General features: G+C 30.3%; 1 protein-coding gene across 2 annotated transcripts in view; it reads right to left on the bottom strand.

Annotated features, from left to right (window-relative positions):
• Positions 1–15,340, bottom strand: part of LOC127705761 (centriolar satellite-associated tubulin polyglutamylase complex regulator 1-like) — a 35,578-nt gene that overhangs the window by 7,167 nt on the left and 13,071 nt on the right. The window contains exons 7-9 of one of the 2 annotated variants that reach the window (XM_052210121.1): positions 12,873–12,982; positions 10,903–10,957; positions 1,262–1,276 (exon numbers count right to left, since the gene is read on the bottom strand). In XM_052210121.1, the coding sequence (XP_052066081.1) occupies positions 1,262–1,276; positions 10,903–10,957; positions 12,873–12,982 (180 nt within the window). The remainder of the gene's footprint in view (positions 1–1,261; positions 1,277–10,902; positions 10,958–12,872; positions 12,983–15,340) is intronic. The other variant, XM_052210122.1, reaches the window with a different exon arrangement.

Below are 15,340 nucleotides of genomic sequence, written 5' to 3'. Positions count from 1 at the left end.
ATGTTCAGCATGAATCAACAATTTGGTAGAATCAAGCTGGGACTTTCTATGCTAACTTTTATAGAAAGTCCCTGAATCAAGTTCAAATTTGATTAATAAATTTTAAGTTGAAATTCCCATGCAATATCAGATTAATTCTATGTGTCAGGGGTGTTCAAAATACTCATTCATTTTTGTCTCTTGATTTGTTTCTTGTTAGGAGACGACCTTCATTTATCTAATTAAACAATGACAATAAAAATAGGGCCGAATGTTTAAAGTGACAGGAGAGTAACGAACACAGGGATACTTTATCGTATCTAGCAGGGAACACATTCAGCTGGAGTATAAAATCTAATTTAGCTTATTATCCTATAAAATAAATGGAAAAAATAATAAACTGTTGACACAGAGATATGTCTCACCTGTCCGCATAAAATTCAGAAAAAGCCTGACAATCTGATGGACAGCAACATTGCTTATTAATTCAAAGTCGCTGGACCATGATCTTGTGGGAAGGGCCTAGAAATGGTCGACAAACTGAAATGTACTGATAGTAATGCAACTTTATACAAAATATCATTGATCTGTCACAAGCAGTTCTTATCAAACTGACTTAAGATGAAAACTTAACATTGAAAGTTGCTAATTAATTCAGTCACTGGACCATGACCTAGAATACAGGGCCTCAAAATAGTTGTCAAACAGATATGTACTGATAGTAATGCAACTTCATACAAAATATCATTGATCTATCCATAGATATAAATGGCTATTATATCTATGATCTATCACAAGTAGATCCTATCAAACTAACTCAAGCAGAAAACTTAACATTGAAAATGGCTAATTCATTCAAAGTCACTGGACCATGACTCAGGGGGCAGGGCCTCAAAATAGTTGTCAAACTGATATGTACTGATAGTAATGCAACTTTGTATTGAATATCAATGATCTATCACAAGTATTTCCTATCAAACTAAATTAAGCAGAAAACTTAACAATTGATGACGCCACCGCCGCAGCCGTCGCCGGAAAAGCAATCCCTATGTCTCACTTTCTGAGACTTTCGTTGCAGGAGAGACAAGAACATTAACAGCTTATGGTGGAATCTGTGGCATTATAATACAATCACCATTATATTGGTGAGAATAAGATTAAGATCACTGAACATTTAGAATCAAAACATAACAATGTGAATTTAGTTAGCTGAATATTAGTTTGGAAGAGGTAACAAATCTAAAAATAAAATGGCAGTAGAAAATAAAGCACTATGTTTTACCTAGAATCAGCTTCCCTATAAATAAACAAATTTAACAACTTGTATTATATGTTTATATGATGTGAATGTTTGACTGGTGTAGTCACAGTTACAATACAAGAAGTATAATCACACCATTAACAAATTAATGATTAAACATAAAGAGAATCGGATTTAATAGGGTTCTGCAATTTGTTATCAGGTTCTCCAATGAGATCATCTGTTACAAATGTAACTATTTTGTAACCTAACCTTTAGAACGTGTTATGAACACAATCACATCTACTAACCTCCAACTCAAAAACAAATTTAATGTAGTGAATGTAGACAGTCAATGCATCTGGTGTCAGCATATAGAGTGACTGGATATTTTTATTAGTGTTGTTGAACAACCCAATGAGAAATAAACATCTGAAGCAATCATCTTCTCAACAAGTATTTTTACAAACATTTGGTCCCTTGTGCCATGTAGTGACAGGATACTGGTCAAAGCAAATTAGTGTTGCTTTTCTGGTATATTATTGTGTTGTAGGGTTGGTGTTTCATATGCGTCCCCACATTTCATTTAATTCACAATACATATCCATAGGAAATAGAACAACACAAAAAGTCAATAATCCGGACAGGAAAATGCAACTCTTAATACAGTTCTTTAATTATAGACATGTAAGAATTCTTTTCTGGCAACTTTTTTTTTTGAAATATCGGTGGTTTTAGATTTTAAAGATAACTCAAATATTTTACCCTGAAGGTTATGAGCTCACACATAATAACTCTTAAATAAACAAGTATTTGAAACCTGCAGTTTTATTTATCTTCATATTTGTGCAGTAATAAATCAGTACATATTCTATTTATTGGATGTTTTTGTCCCAAATCGAGTCAAGAGTTTTTAATTTTTTGCTTTTATTACTTTGTTTTTTTCCCTTTTTCATATATAAGTATTTTTGTAGGTTTTGTATTGCTGATCATTTTTGAAGCTTACAGTTTCTATTGTATCTATTACAGTTTTTGAGATAATAGGCAAAACAAGAAAATTAGTCAAAAATCTCTGTGTAAGACAATAGCTCCTTTGAGGAGTCTCTGAAAATTTTGGTGGAAATGGGAAGTAGGTAGATCTTGACATTCTGATCATATCTGCCCTGTCAGATTTTCTACATCTATAATGGTTTTCAAAATAATATAAGAAAATTAATGCATTTTCCCCCTATGTACTATTATTAGCCAAGGCAGCCATGTTTGTTGACCCATCTATGGTTGACCGACTTGGATAAAAACACAACCTACAAGAATCATATAAAATAAGAGACATTGATTGTCGAAATGCGCATCTGGTGCAGACAAATTGGTACCGTTTATGTTATTATTATCTTTATACCAGATACCATAATCTATCATCATAAGTTTAGAAGTTATTGGTTCAGTAGTTTAAAAGGAGAAGATATTTGAAAAAGTTTACAACTACAATGATGATGACGACGAAGGTCAGCAAGTGATGGTAATAGCTCACATGCCTATTGGGCCAGATGAGCTAAACAAAAACAACTTTTGACATAAACAAAACCTGTGCTACTTATCAAATCTGATACAAAAGAGGAAAAAAATCAAAATTGTATAATCAATAGAAATTTGAGAATAAATGATCTTAACTTTTATTACACAAGAAACAATCTTATATTGTTGTAAAATGTAAATATAACTAACAGCTGAAACTTATTCTATGGGGATTTTATTTACACGTCGTAAATAAGGAGAAACAATTTCATTCTACAGCAAATTTCATTAACATGAGAAAATCATTCATTTATTATATACATAAATAAAGGCAACAGTAGTATACTGCTGTTCAATAGTCATAAATCGAATAAGTGAAAACAAATCTGGGTCACAAACCAATATATACGTAAGATATAATTCCCAAATGAAAAGGTTTGAATCTCCATCAAAATAAAAATCAAATGGGTAATACAACAGCCTACAAAATTGACAAAATGTAAATATGTGTTCAATATCAATTATATAAACTAAATTATGTTAGCTGTAGGTTAGTAAACGTGCAAAGCTAATATAAAAGTGAATTGGTTAAGGAAAAGCCTCTACTAGAAAATTTTCTCCTGCACAGTGTGTATATATTTGAATATGAAAAATTCATCACCCAACTCCTCTTATTGTTATTTATGGTAACTAACTATGTGCTAACACCTATACTGTCATGATTGATAAAACCTTTCACCAAAACTTGTGACTAAAACCTACGTACCTTGCCTTACCCAGTATCAGAGAGGAGGAGTACAATTACTTGTCCAAATGACTATAATTGTAATAGCATAGTGACTCATATTTCATGTTTCATCTCTATGTGAAATTGAATTTACATACCAGTTTATTGCAGTTTGTGAAATCTATAGAATACCTTTTGGTTTTCAAATATTTTTCAGACATGCCGGGCCAGTTTCAAGTCTTGAACAAGGCATCCCTAAAACAAGGTCTTTCTAGAAGTATTGCTTCTAAAATGATTGGAAAATAGTTAATATGTCTGTACATTTCTTTCTAGTCTTTGCACAATGAATACCAAACTGCACAACATGCAAAATAAATATATATATGTATTGCATAAAAATAACTTTGTTATTAGATAGCTGGAAAAAATGTAATAATTAAATGAGCTAAATCATCTAGGTTTAAGCTAAAATAAAAAAAAATATAAATCTAATTTAATCAAATTTATACAGACATTCATTTCTACATTGGCTAGAGGTATAGGGGGAGGGTTGAGATCTCATAAACATGTTTAACCCCGCCGCATTTTTGCGCCTGTCCCAAGTCAGGAGCCTCTAGCCTTTGTCAGTCTTGTATTATTTTTAATTTTAGTTTCTTGTGTACAATTTGGAGTTTAGTATGGCGTTCATTATCACTGAACTAGTATATATATTTGTTTAGGGGCCAGCTGAAGGACGCCTCCGGGTGCGGGAATTTCTCGCTGCATTGAAGACCTGTTGGTGACCTTCTGCTGTTGTCTGTTCTATGGTCGGGTTGTTGTCTCTTTGACACATTCCCCATTTCCATTCTCAATTTTATTTCTCAGTAACCCTTGATTTGTTTAAATTCCTCTCCTTGAAGATGTAAAATATTGATTTATATTCCCAAAGCAGTGTCTCCTTAACTGATGGTCTGAAATGTTCTCTTAATATCAATGCAGTGTCTTCCAAATTGATGAACTTCAATGTTTCTTTATATCCCCAAATCAGTTTCTCCTTAATTGATGATTTACAATGTAGCTTTGAATCCCAAAAGCAGTGTCTCCCTAATTGATGAACTACAATGTAGCTTTGAATCCCTAAAGCAGTGTGACCTGAATTGATGAACTAAAATCTTCCTTTATATCCCCAAAGGAGTCTCTTAATTTGATGATTTAAAATATTTGTTTATCCCATTCATTCACCTCCTTCTTGACACTAAGGATGATTGTTTATATCCCTTATTTAACTAGTTATTTCACATTATGAATTACATTTCAACTTTCACTTTCTTTTTTTAATCTGGCTTAAATTTGCCTCGTTTGTGAAACACCGCATAAAGATTGATTTAGTTAACACAAAGACTGTTAAGTTCTTATATACAATATATGTACATTGTCGGAAAATATAAAATTTATTTGTATTAGCTTTAGAAACAGGACGAAAAGCGAGGCTCGCCGAGCTTTTCTCCTGTTTCGTAGCGAGTACAAATCAATTTTATATTTTCCGACAATGTACATATATTGTTTTTATCCTGAAATTTACACCCAAAACTTGAAACTTTAGTTGTTAAAATCTAAATCATTGTCTCTGATTATCCAAAGAAATCGACATAGTTTAAACGCGGACCGCGAAGAGGACCCCAAAATGAACTGGTACGCAAAAAGAAATATCCACATTACCTCTTGCTCAACATGGAAGCGGGGTAACAGGAGACTTTATTTGTACAAGTACAAATACAGTAAACATTTATTTGTGTACCTGTTATTTGTACAATAGTTAGCTGATTGTAGGATAAAAATCATTACACATGTCTGAGGTGAACTAATCATTGTTAATCTAGCCTAGCTACCATACATTAATGTTATTCTGTATATACTAGCTGTATTTGGCACATTTTTCAGAATTTTTGCTTTTCTTTTGATTTGAGCACAACTGATGAATTTTATCAGCCTACCTAATTATAAGCCTGGTTTCTCTAATTTTTGCGCTATTTTCACATTTCTTGATTTGTGTGAGAAAAATATTTCTCCTCACTGGTGAAATATCTGTTCTCGCCAAATTATTGGTCGAAATTTGATTATGACGTCAAATTTTCTTGGTTTCTTCTGAATTTCCTATTGTGACGTCATGAAAAAAGGCAACCATGCCTGATGACGTCCCATATAAAGAACACAACTTTCTGTAAATCTTTGAAAAGGAAGGATAAAAATCATTAGAGAAACAGATTCCACCACTATAACTCGTGTATTATGATATTTCTCCACTCTCAACACTTAAATTTTAATTATTTAAAAGCTCGGCAAGCCTCACGCTTTAAATATTAAAATTTAACTGTCTCGAGTTGAGAAATATCGTAACACACTTGTTGCAGTGGTGAAATCTATATATCTTTGATGAGTCCCTATTAAAACACATTAACATTTCTACAAATTATTTAATGCTATAGAAAAGTAAAAACAATCACACAGTTTAAATATACAAAATGTATTATTCAACTAGAGGATTCAAATAGTCTGCAATGCTCACTTGCATCTGCATGTGTGTGTTTAGTTAATGAAAAAAATCCAACTAACTTCTACTTTTTTATTTAATTGCATATTTCACCATGATAAATTTCAAGTTCCAATTTGTGTATAATTTCAAAAGACGCTGAAATTGTAAAATACATTATTTTCCTTAAGTTTAATGCCATTTACACCAAAGTAAACATATAAAACCCATCTTTATCTTTTGATGGAGCCTTTGTGACATTGAATATATCTAAATGAGGATCATATCATTGAAATTTTGTAGAAAATGATCTGTTGATATTAATCCCTGGCTTTTACTAATCAGCAAATGCTGCCATGATGTTTTGTCAGTAGGAAGGTTGGATGTTATTTTGAACTAAACATTCAACTGGTGATTTGGGAAATTAGCTTTCAATAATTCCATTTCATTGGGGAAAGCATTTGATTATAAAAAAGTTTAACATGCAAGGACTTCTAAATGGAAGCAATAGCACAAACTTAATTTATGAAATCATATGTCTGTCCAAAAGTCAAAGTATACATATAAATGCACCTGCTTTTAACCAGGCTAAGACATATTTGGTCACACAAACATGGTAAAGCAGTATGTGAGCATGTTTTTTTTAACATTATCTGTATAAGCATGGTACAATAACAGTGTATATAAATGCCTCTTCCAAAGGAAAAGAAAAATTTGAGCTGCATTTGAGAGCTTTGAGCTAGGTATCATTGTACTCATTCATCTGTATCCATCTTTTCATACATGAATGAACATTAAGGTTTATATATTAGGCATTTTGGCATCTATTCTATCATATTTTTTTTAAGTGACTTATTCTTATTTTAACTTATAGCGCTGCTCTATGTTGGATTTCAGATGAAAAATTATAATAACCAACAATTTTTACAGCGAATCTATTATTCTGAAATGCAAAGTCTGTGCCTTTAGCAACAAGCGCTATGGCTGAAGAATTTAAGTTAAATTTTATACTGGCAAGTAACATTAGCATGAGATATGGATGGATAAAACAAAATTTGAAACTTGAAATTGGTTCATCACAATAATTTTGGTGGATGCTATAAGTCTTTTATAATTCCTAAGATATGTAAATATGGAAACTCATGAAATATTAGTATGTACAAATTTGGATATTTATCCGTTTTACTTTTTTCTGTATAAACATGATCCTGAATGTATGAACAGCTGTTTAGATTAAGATTAAATAATAAGTTCGTACTTGCTAGGAAAGACAGGTTTTGCATTTAAGAGAACTGAAATTCCTTTAAGCAATTTTATTCTAAATTTACAATCAGCACACAATGCAAAATAACACAATGGTAAAAAATTTAACTGAGACAATTTTTTAAAGGACGAAACAAAATGTCAAACAAAGAAGCAGCCCAACACCACATCCCATCCTCATTAATAATTATATATGCTTATCCTTCAAACAGCTACCCTGAAAAATGGAATTAAAAAACAACTTCAAACTTGGTCAATATAAAACATGTTAGTTTATGAAATGTTTTGCTAGATCTATCACGACAGATTTACCAAACCTTACATGATGATGTGATAAAGTAATTTTTTATCATCTACTTTTTGTTTTAAACATCATAATTATGTTTACTAACACCATGCCATGATATCTATTGCATAAAGAACCAGTTGTAAATTAATCTTGAGATCTGAGGTGAGGTAAGCTGAGAAGTTAAAGAGGTAGTATCTATGAATTTCTTGTTTTGCAGTGATAATTTAAAAGCTGTGTAATTTATAGATATCAATGAAAAAATATGTTTCATGTCATTTGAAGGATTGCTTCACATTCTTACATATATATTTAATGATCTCTAACAGAGGACAAAATAAATTTGGTTTCTTTTCTGAGCTTAATTTGTGAACGTTGTAGGTCAAACACTATTCAATGTTGTTTTATTAAACACATGTTATCACTGGTTATTATTCAATAGAACATTGTATGCCTGAACATTAATTAGGTTAATATATGAATATGGGCAAGATTTCATAGTTTTGTCTGACTGAAAAATTCAACTCCTTGAAAAAACTTAATTATTGTGAAAAGAGTGTTAAAGGGGCATTAGCTGTCAAATTCATGATCACCGATTTGACTCAAATTCTCATATTTGATTTATAACCTACTAAAACGTATATCAAACTTACAAAAAGTCAAAAAATGAGCGATTAACAATGCATGGACTGGATAGTATGTATCCGCATTTTGTGTGTATTTTAGTCTAGACACCATCTAATTAACCATCGAAGTGACTTCCGAAAGACTGCCCACGGCCATATAACCCGATATAAACATAAACATAGATATAAATAGATAGCAAATGCGTGCAATTGGATTTTTCTAGATCTGTTTGATTTTATATTAAAGGTTAAACAAATATGTTACCGTAATCATCGTTTTTACCTGTATAAGAAGGAGTTTTTGTGGATCGAATCAGTAAACTTGCAAGTGAATAATTCATCAGTGATGTACTTAGCTTATTATGACAAAATTGAACCAAACTGGCTGCTAACAGTAAATTATTATTCCACTATTTCACTTTCATTAATGATAAACCAAATCAAAGTCATATTTTAATTTTTTAATATCTCGTAGCTAATGCCCCTTTAAGATTGGCACCAAAAAACATTTCATTCATATTTTATACATGTATACAAATTGTACTATATTCTTGAAAAAATAAAAAAACTGCCAATTTATTTTCTGGTGAAAACCATATATTCTATTGTGAACTGCCTCTTTAATCAAAATGAACTGAATTACTTACTGTTACTAAAAGTCTGCTATATGAGATTTATGCTAATATAGAGTCACAAATAAAAATATGAAATTTACAGATGTAATGGTGTTGAAAAGATATTCATGTCTGGGCCAGCTATCAAAAAGTGTTAATATTCTGAAAAATGAAAGAATCTCAGGATCAAATTTTACCATTATCTTTCATAAAGCATACCATCACCATTAAAGAAGGCTATCCGCATTAAATTTGTGCATCAAATTTCATGAAATTTAATGCTCCAATTCTTATTTGGTTTAATGAAATATTTCAAATCATACATGTCAACTTTTCTCACCTCAAAATTTAGAGATCTCGCCCTAATGTTTTTTTAAATGATATATTCGCCATAGAACCTATGGCCTGCTTTTGTTTTTGTTATCTTATTTTTTTCTGCTATTAATTTATCAATGTTTAAAAAATTCTTGCAAGCAACCTTCATATGAATTTCATTATGGAATTAATCAAATAAAACAAATTCACTGAAAGCCTTGTGTTGTGTAAACTAATTATAACTGTGCCACAATTTGTCTTATTTTGAAGAATGTACACACACAATAATTGCCATGTTAGGGGGAAAGAGAGTTTTTCTCTCCATAGCAGACAAATCTTCAGAGTGTGATTTACACACTTTGGCTAAAAAATATAGGTAGGCTTGCAAGGATATCTGGAGAGTTGACACCTATGTATAAGGCAAATGCTGGACTTCAAAAATCATATTCTATCTTATAACATGTCAGCTCTGAAAAGAATATTTCAACTCATCTTGCATTTTCCCAATACATTGGTTAGTTATTGATTGTGCTAGCCACTAACTCTCTCTCCTTTCTTAATCTGCACTTAAGTTTGGATTTTAAGATTTAAAATGGTAGTGCTTAAAGTAAAAGAGAGCTTTATAAGTTAAAAGAGATATGAAAGTAACCCTCTATGACTGGAAAAACTTTTACTAATATAATAATGCATAGCTTTTTGTGCCATTATTCAAACAAATAATTAAGAAGTCCTTAAGGTAGATGGGTGTCTTTTTCTGAGCATCCCTTCTGGGCATGTTGCAAAAATAGTTTTTTGGTTTAAAATTGTTTTACCAAGTTTCATTCATTTTTCATCAGAAACATCTAAAACTTGAAATATTAAGATTAAACTATTAAAAAATTAAGTGTCGTTAAGTGTAATAATAATTTTCAGAAAAAATCCTTTTAAAATCAAGGGCAAATAATCATATTGAATTTGATAGCACAATTTGTGTTTTTTGAATTTTTCAAGAAAATAAGGCCTGTGACCTATTTTTTTTTGATATTTCAGATTTATTTATGAAAGGCAATTCTCTCATTGAAATTTAACCAATTCTATCGTTTAATGACTCTTCAATAAAGAAGAAGTAAGTTTCCCCTATATAACCCATTTCGTTAAATTCAATGTATTTTAAAGAAAAAACAAGGTCTGTGACCCCCAGTTTTTATATTGAAATTTGAATGTACATTGAGCCAGAAGTCTGTCATAGAAGTTAAAGAAAAATCTATAGTCGAACATTTAGACACCCCAGCTACCTTAATATATTTTGATATAAATCTTTAGTTATAAATGCTTTTTAAGCAGATGATTTTTTTTTATATTTCAGGGAAAATGAATATGGTAGAGTATAGGCAGTAATAAAAGAAGCATGAAGTTTATATTTTTTATTTTTCCTTGATAATTGGAAAAATTGGTTTGGCGTATCCATAATCCAACAAATAAAAAAAAGTTTGCCTTATAATTTGTATATTTGTTGATGATGTTCATTTTATTTTATTTAAAAAGTTCTCAAATCAATTACTTAAAAATGGCATATATGAGTAGTAAAAAATATTTGTTCAATCACATAGTATGACAGTTCCTATCTTTTTTTCCATAATGATATACAATGTACATGTATATATGAATTAAAATTTGACATTTTCTGTCGTAAATTATATAATTATATACACACATCAAAAATTTGCAAAATAATATTAATTTTGAGTTATATATACATGGTCCACAAGGAAGTGAAAGGTTCTGCTTGGAGAAAATTTTCTGTATTAGAGGAAAGTTAGGTGCAGAGTGCAAAGTTTAAAGTTCTTACGATGTCAATTCTGAATCAGCTCCTTCTAACAGTTCAGATTTAGGTGGAAGTCGACCTGAAACATAGCAAAACATGATAAGTTTAAAAATCTTACTCTTACGCAAAATATCACACGATTTACATGTATACTGTTTAAAACTAAGACTACCGGTAAAAAGAATTTGCAACAACTTTTAACTATTTTTAGTTTAAAGGTTGTATGTACACTTAAACATTAGAAATCAAACCAATTAAAAAAGTTCTAGGATTTAGAACTGCAAAAAATGTGGAAAATGTCACCATAAACAAAATTATTTTTGGACTTATATAACATCTAAAGTTATTCTTCTTATGATTATAACCTATAAATAACAAAAAAAACATTTGGTGTCTTTATCAATATGCATATCTATGAAACATTTGGTGTCTTTATCAATATGCATATCTATGAAACATTTGGTGTCTTTATCAATATGCATATCTATAAAACATTTGGTGTCTTTATCAATATGCATATCTATAAAATATTTAAAGACTTGCTCTTCGGTAACACAGCTCAAACCATTTATTGACTATCTTTATGTATAAATAGCTAGGAGCATTGAAGTTTTTTGTTTTTGTTTTAAATTTGAATGACTGATTCTTTGTTATAAATACTGTCGAACCTCGTTGTGTCGAAAAGTTGGATAAGTCCAGGTATTTTGTCAGTCCCAGCAGAATTCCTGTTTGTTCACAGCATTTCTAATTCTGATGAGTGGAACTTAATTTAAAATATTGGTTAACTCAAGTATATTTTCTATGTCGAAAAATATTGAAATCGTATGTTTTTATTGTACCTCAAAATAAGTTTCCTCATTCGTTTTAGGCCAATCAATTTTTTTGTATAACAATCAGATTGGCATGTTACACTTATTGTTTGTCAATAACTTTGATGTTTGATCATGCGGAAAATCATTTTTGTGGACCACATTTAACCTGAGATCATTACAGTACGAATTAATAGACTAAAGCTGAGAAATTCATAAAAGATCAATGAATTATGAAACTTATAATTAAAAAGATCAAATTTTGTTAAAAGTTTAAGACTTGACCTCAGCAGATAGCGGCTGAGGAGAAAGTTGAAAAATTATACATCTGTAATGATTTGTTTCTTCGCAAGTTCTTCCGTAATTTATATTTCCTTATTTCCTTATCTTTGTAAAATGTCTATTTTGTCTCAAGTTTTTTGAAATAATTTTTTTTTAATACTGCAAGTACTGTCGATGGATATGGATTTAGATTAAAATACGTTTTCTGCCATTACATAGCAGGCTGACAACACAAGGTACAATATTGAAATGGTGCAACATGATGAACTTGTGACCTTGGATGACTCAAATGAGTTGAATAGTTATGTCTAGTTCGACTGCATTATAGATTCATTTATTCTCATAGGTACCAGATTTTATGGAATGAGGAAAAACTGGTTTTTTTACTTGATTAAGCTGATTTGACAAATTCTGCAAACAAGCCTTTCGGAAATTTGTATTTGTGTTAATCACGTGACCCATACCCATGAAAATAAGTATCCCAGGAATAATAATAAGTCAACATTTCTTAAAATCACTGGAGAACTTGGTTTAACCCTTACACAACATGAAATACATAACAGAAACCATGTGTACTTTACATTGACCTAGGGTTAACGCTGATTGTAAAGAAACCATGTCTGTACAGTTCAGCATCCTTGGCTTTCAAATATTCGGCTTTGAATGTTCCTGATGAAGGTAAATACGGAAAATTCTTTGGACACATGAAATTTATAAAATGTTGATTTCATTTTTTGTTTGCCACAGTATACATTCACATAGAAAATTAGCACTTGAGGATATTCATTTTGGTAACCCATAATCTTACACAGAATTAATATTTACACATACCCTGATTATGTTGGAGTACAAACCTGTTTAAATGTACCTTTTATCTTGAAGGGAGAGATTACTCACACTTACCTATATGATCATTGATTGACTCACTCTTTGCCATGGCCATCAAAAAACCATAAAATGACACTCTGGGTACATTAAATAAAATTTCCTTTAAACTGTTTGCTGGTGGTGTACTGAAAAAAAAACTACATTTACAAGAGTCAACACGACTGAAATTATCAGTCAACTAATGACTTATCATTACAGATGTGATAGCCTGTTATTTTATGTATTCTGTATATTTTTATATTCTTAGTACTTGATATTGATATATATTTGAATAAAGTTATATTGTTAGCTTATTAATTACATTTTGTAATTAAGGATTAGCATTGTGTATTATTCTATTTTAACTTATTGACATGGACTATTGACGGACGAATTCTCATTTCATGTTTTGGTTCAGTCTGATTTCACTGTAGTTAGTACTTTATTTTCACGGTTGATTTGAGCGCTATCGTACATTTTCTTCTATTGGTCAGTACTTTTGGCAGTTTAATTCCTTTGTTCTAGATCTTATGGGAAGACATCTTGTGGTCAACACCTATATATTTACCTGTCTGCAATTTAACAACTTAAAGAAATTAATATCTTAAATAACAATTCTGAGTGATTGGAAAGTTTCTTATATAAGGTCAGTCTTATTCTTTCTTTATTAATTTTGCAATAACTGTCCAATAGTTCATATTTTACACGTATGCATGTTTAGATTGAATGTCGAGAACGAGTGTTAAATTTTATAACAAAAGAGATCGTAAATGTATTTAAAACATAAGAAGAGTAGAATTTTACGATCAGATATAATAATACTTTATTAACCTATTTAAATCTGGTATAATAATTTAAAGATAAAACTTTACGTATAAAAACTGAATGAATGCACGTATCGAGCGGCCCGGTATGAATGCAGTAATTTTTAAAGGTTAATCGAATTAAAGTAAATATATCTTAGAGCTAAAAATAGATATCTAGGTTTAATATTGATTTTTATAGTAAACATGAGTTTGTACTATAAACAATAAATAATGCTTAACAGAGATTTATAATAATCATTTTTCTTATACAGGTATATTTAAACCTTACCAAAGATGTAGTATTTGATATCTAATGGTTTATATGGAAAAGTGCCACTTGCACGATATGTGAGGTAAGCTAAGTGTATTTGTATTCTTGATTCGCTTAGCTTTAGTTTTTAATATTTGCTTTGCTATATTGTTACTTTTTGTGCTTATTTGCTTTTTGATTTAACCAAGCACGCAGCTTACCTTTTTGTGTAGTTTATGTTACCAACACAAGTAATATTTATAATAGACATTGGTATGAGACAGCATATGAGAACATGTACTATTTTATCTAAGTCTAATTAGTATAACTGTAATTGAGACAAGTAATGGCTATTGTATCTACAGTATATATTTTTGTGACTAGATACATAAGTATGCAGCTAAATAAGTTTGCATGATAATGAATTACGAACATTAGTTTTAATTATTACTTAGTAAACAGATTTATCTATCTGTAACTTATAAGTACATTTATATTTTACAGGGCTGTACTTACAATTTCATAAAGTTATACTTCGTTTTGTCTGAATAAAAGTTACAGAACCCTAGATTGCAGTTATTTCTTTTATTACTAAAAGCCTGAGGAAAACCGGCTTTTACACAGAAATATGTCTTGCCAGCTTAAACTAATTGTATTGATTGTATAATACAATAGACTATATACCAGTACATGCAAGCATGCAATCAAAAAGTAACCTGACCAGTCTGAGAGTAAAAAAAACAACAATGTCACTAGAAGATGACTCAATTGCTGAGGTCTCAAATTTTGCTTCAGACTGATCTATATATGATAAAATATCATTATACTACTATATAAATACTATACATGTAATAAATTAATACAGATTTTCCATAAAGGATGTAACCACATAAACATACTTATGTAGAAACATTGAGTGTTCATGCTGAAATGTTTCTCTTGCTTTACTGATTAAGAATTTAATTTAAGTTGAAAATCTTTACAATCAAAATTTTACTACAAGTATCACATTCCTTTATATTGCATTCGGAAAAATGTGTAGCAGGCTAGACAAAAATTAGATTCTCAATGTATTACAATTGAGTTAGTGCTTAAGTCTGAGAGGATAAGCCTTAAGGCTAGAGACTGATAAACATGTGTATAAAATCTAAAATATTTATTTTTCTGGGAGACCAGTTCAGAAATCTCACCTAAGACTTGAGTTAAAATTAGATACTCATTGATTTAGTAAAGTAGGACCTATCATATTGTAGTCTATGCATGTTCTGGTTATGTTAAAATTAAACTAATCATAATGTAGTCAATGACTGTTTATGACATCTTTACACTAAACCCATTGGATGTGTACTGATTGATATTAGTCTTGGAAACATGATTTTTTTATTAGTTGTTATTGGCTTTGAACTAGCTTTCAGTAACCATGAGTACTCTCAGATTGGTACTTTGAG

This window comes from Mytilus californianus, unplaced genomic scaffold (assembly GCF_021869535.1).
Source record: "Mytilus californianus isolate M0D057914Y unplaced genomic scaffold, xbMytCali1.0.p SCAF_6, whole genome shotgun sequence".
NCBI lineage: Eukaryota > Metazoa > Mollusca > Bivalvia > Mytilida > Mytilidae > Mytilus > Mytilus californianus.
Note: the sequence above shows the minus strand (reverse complement) of the source record. Positions and strands in the feature narration are given on the sequence as shown.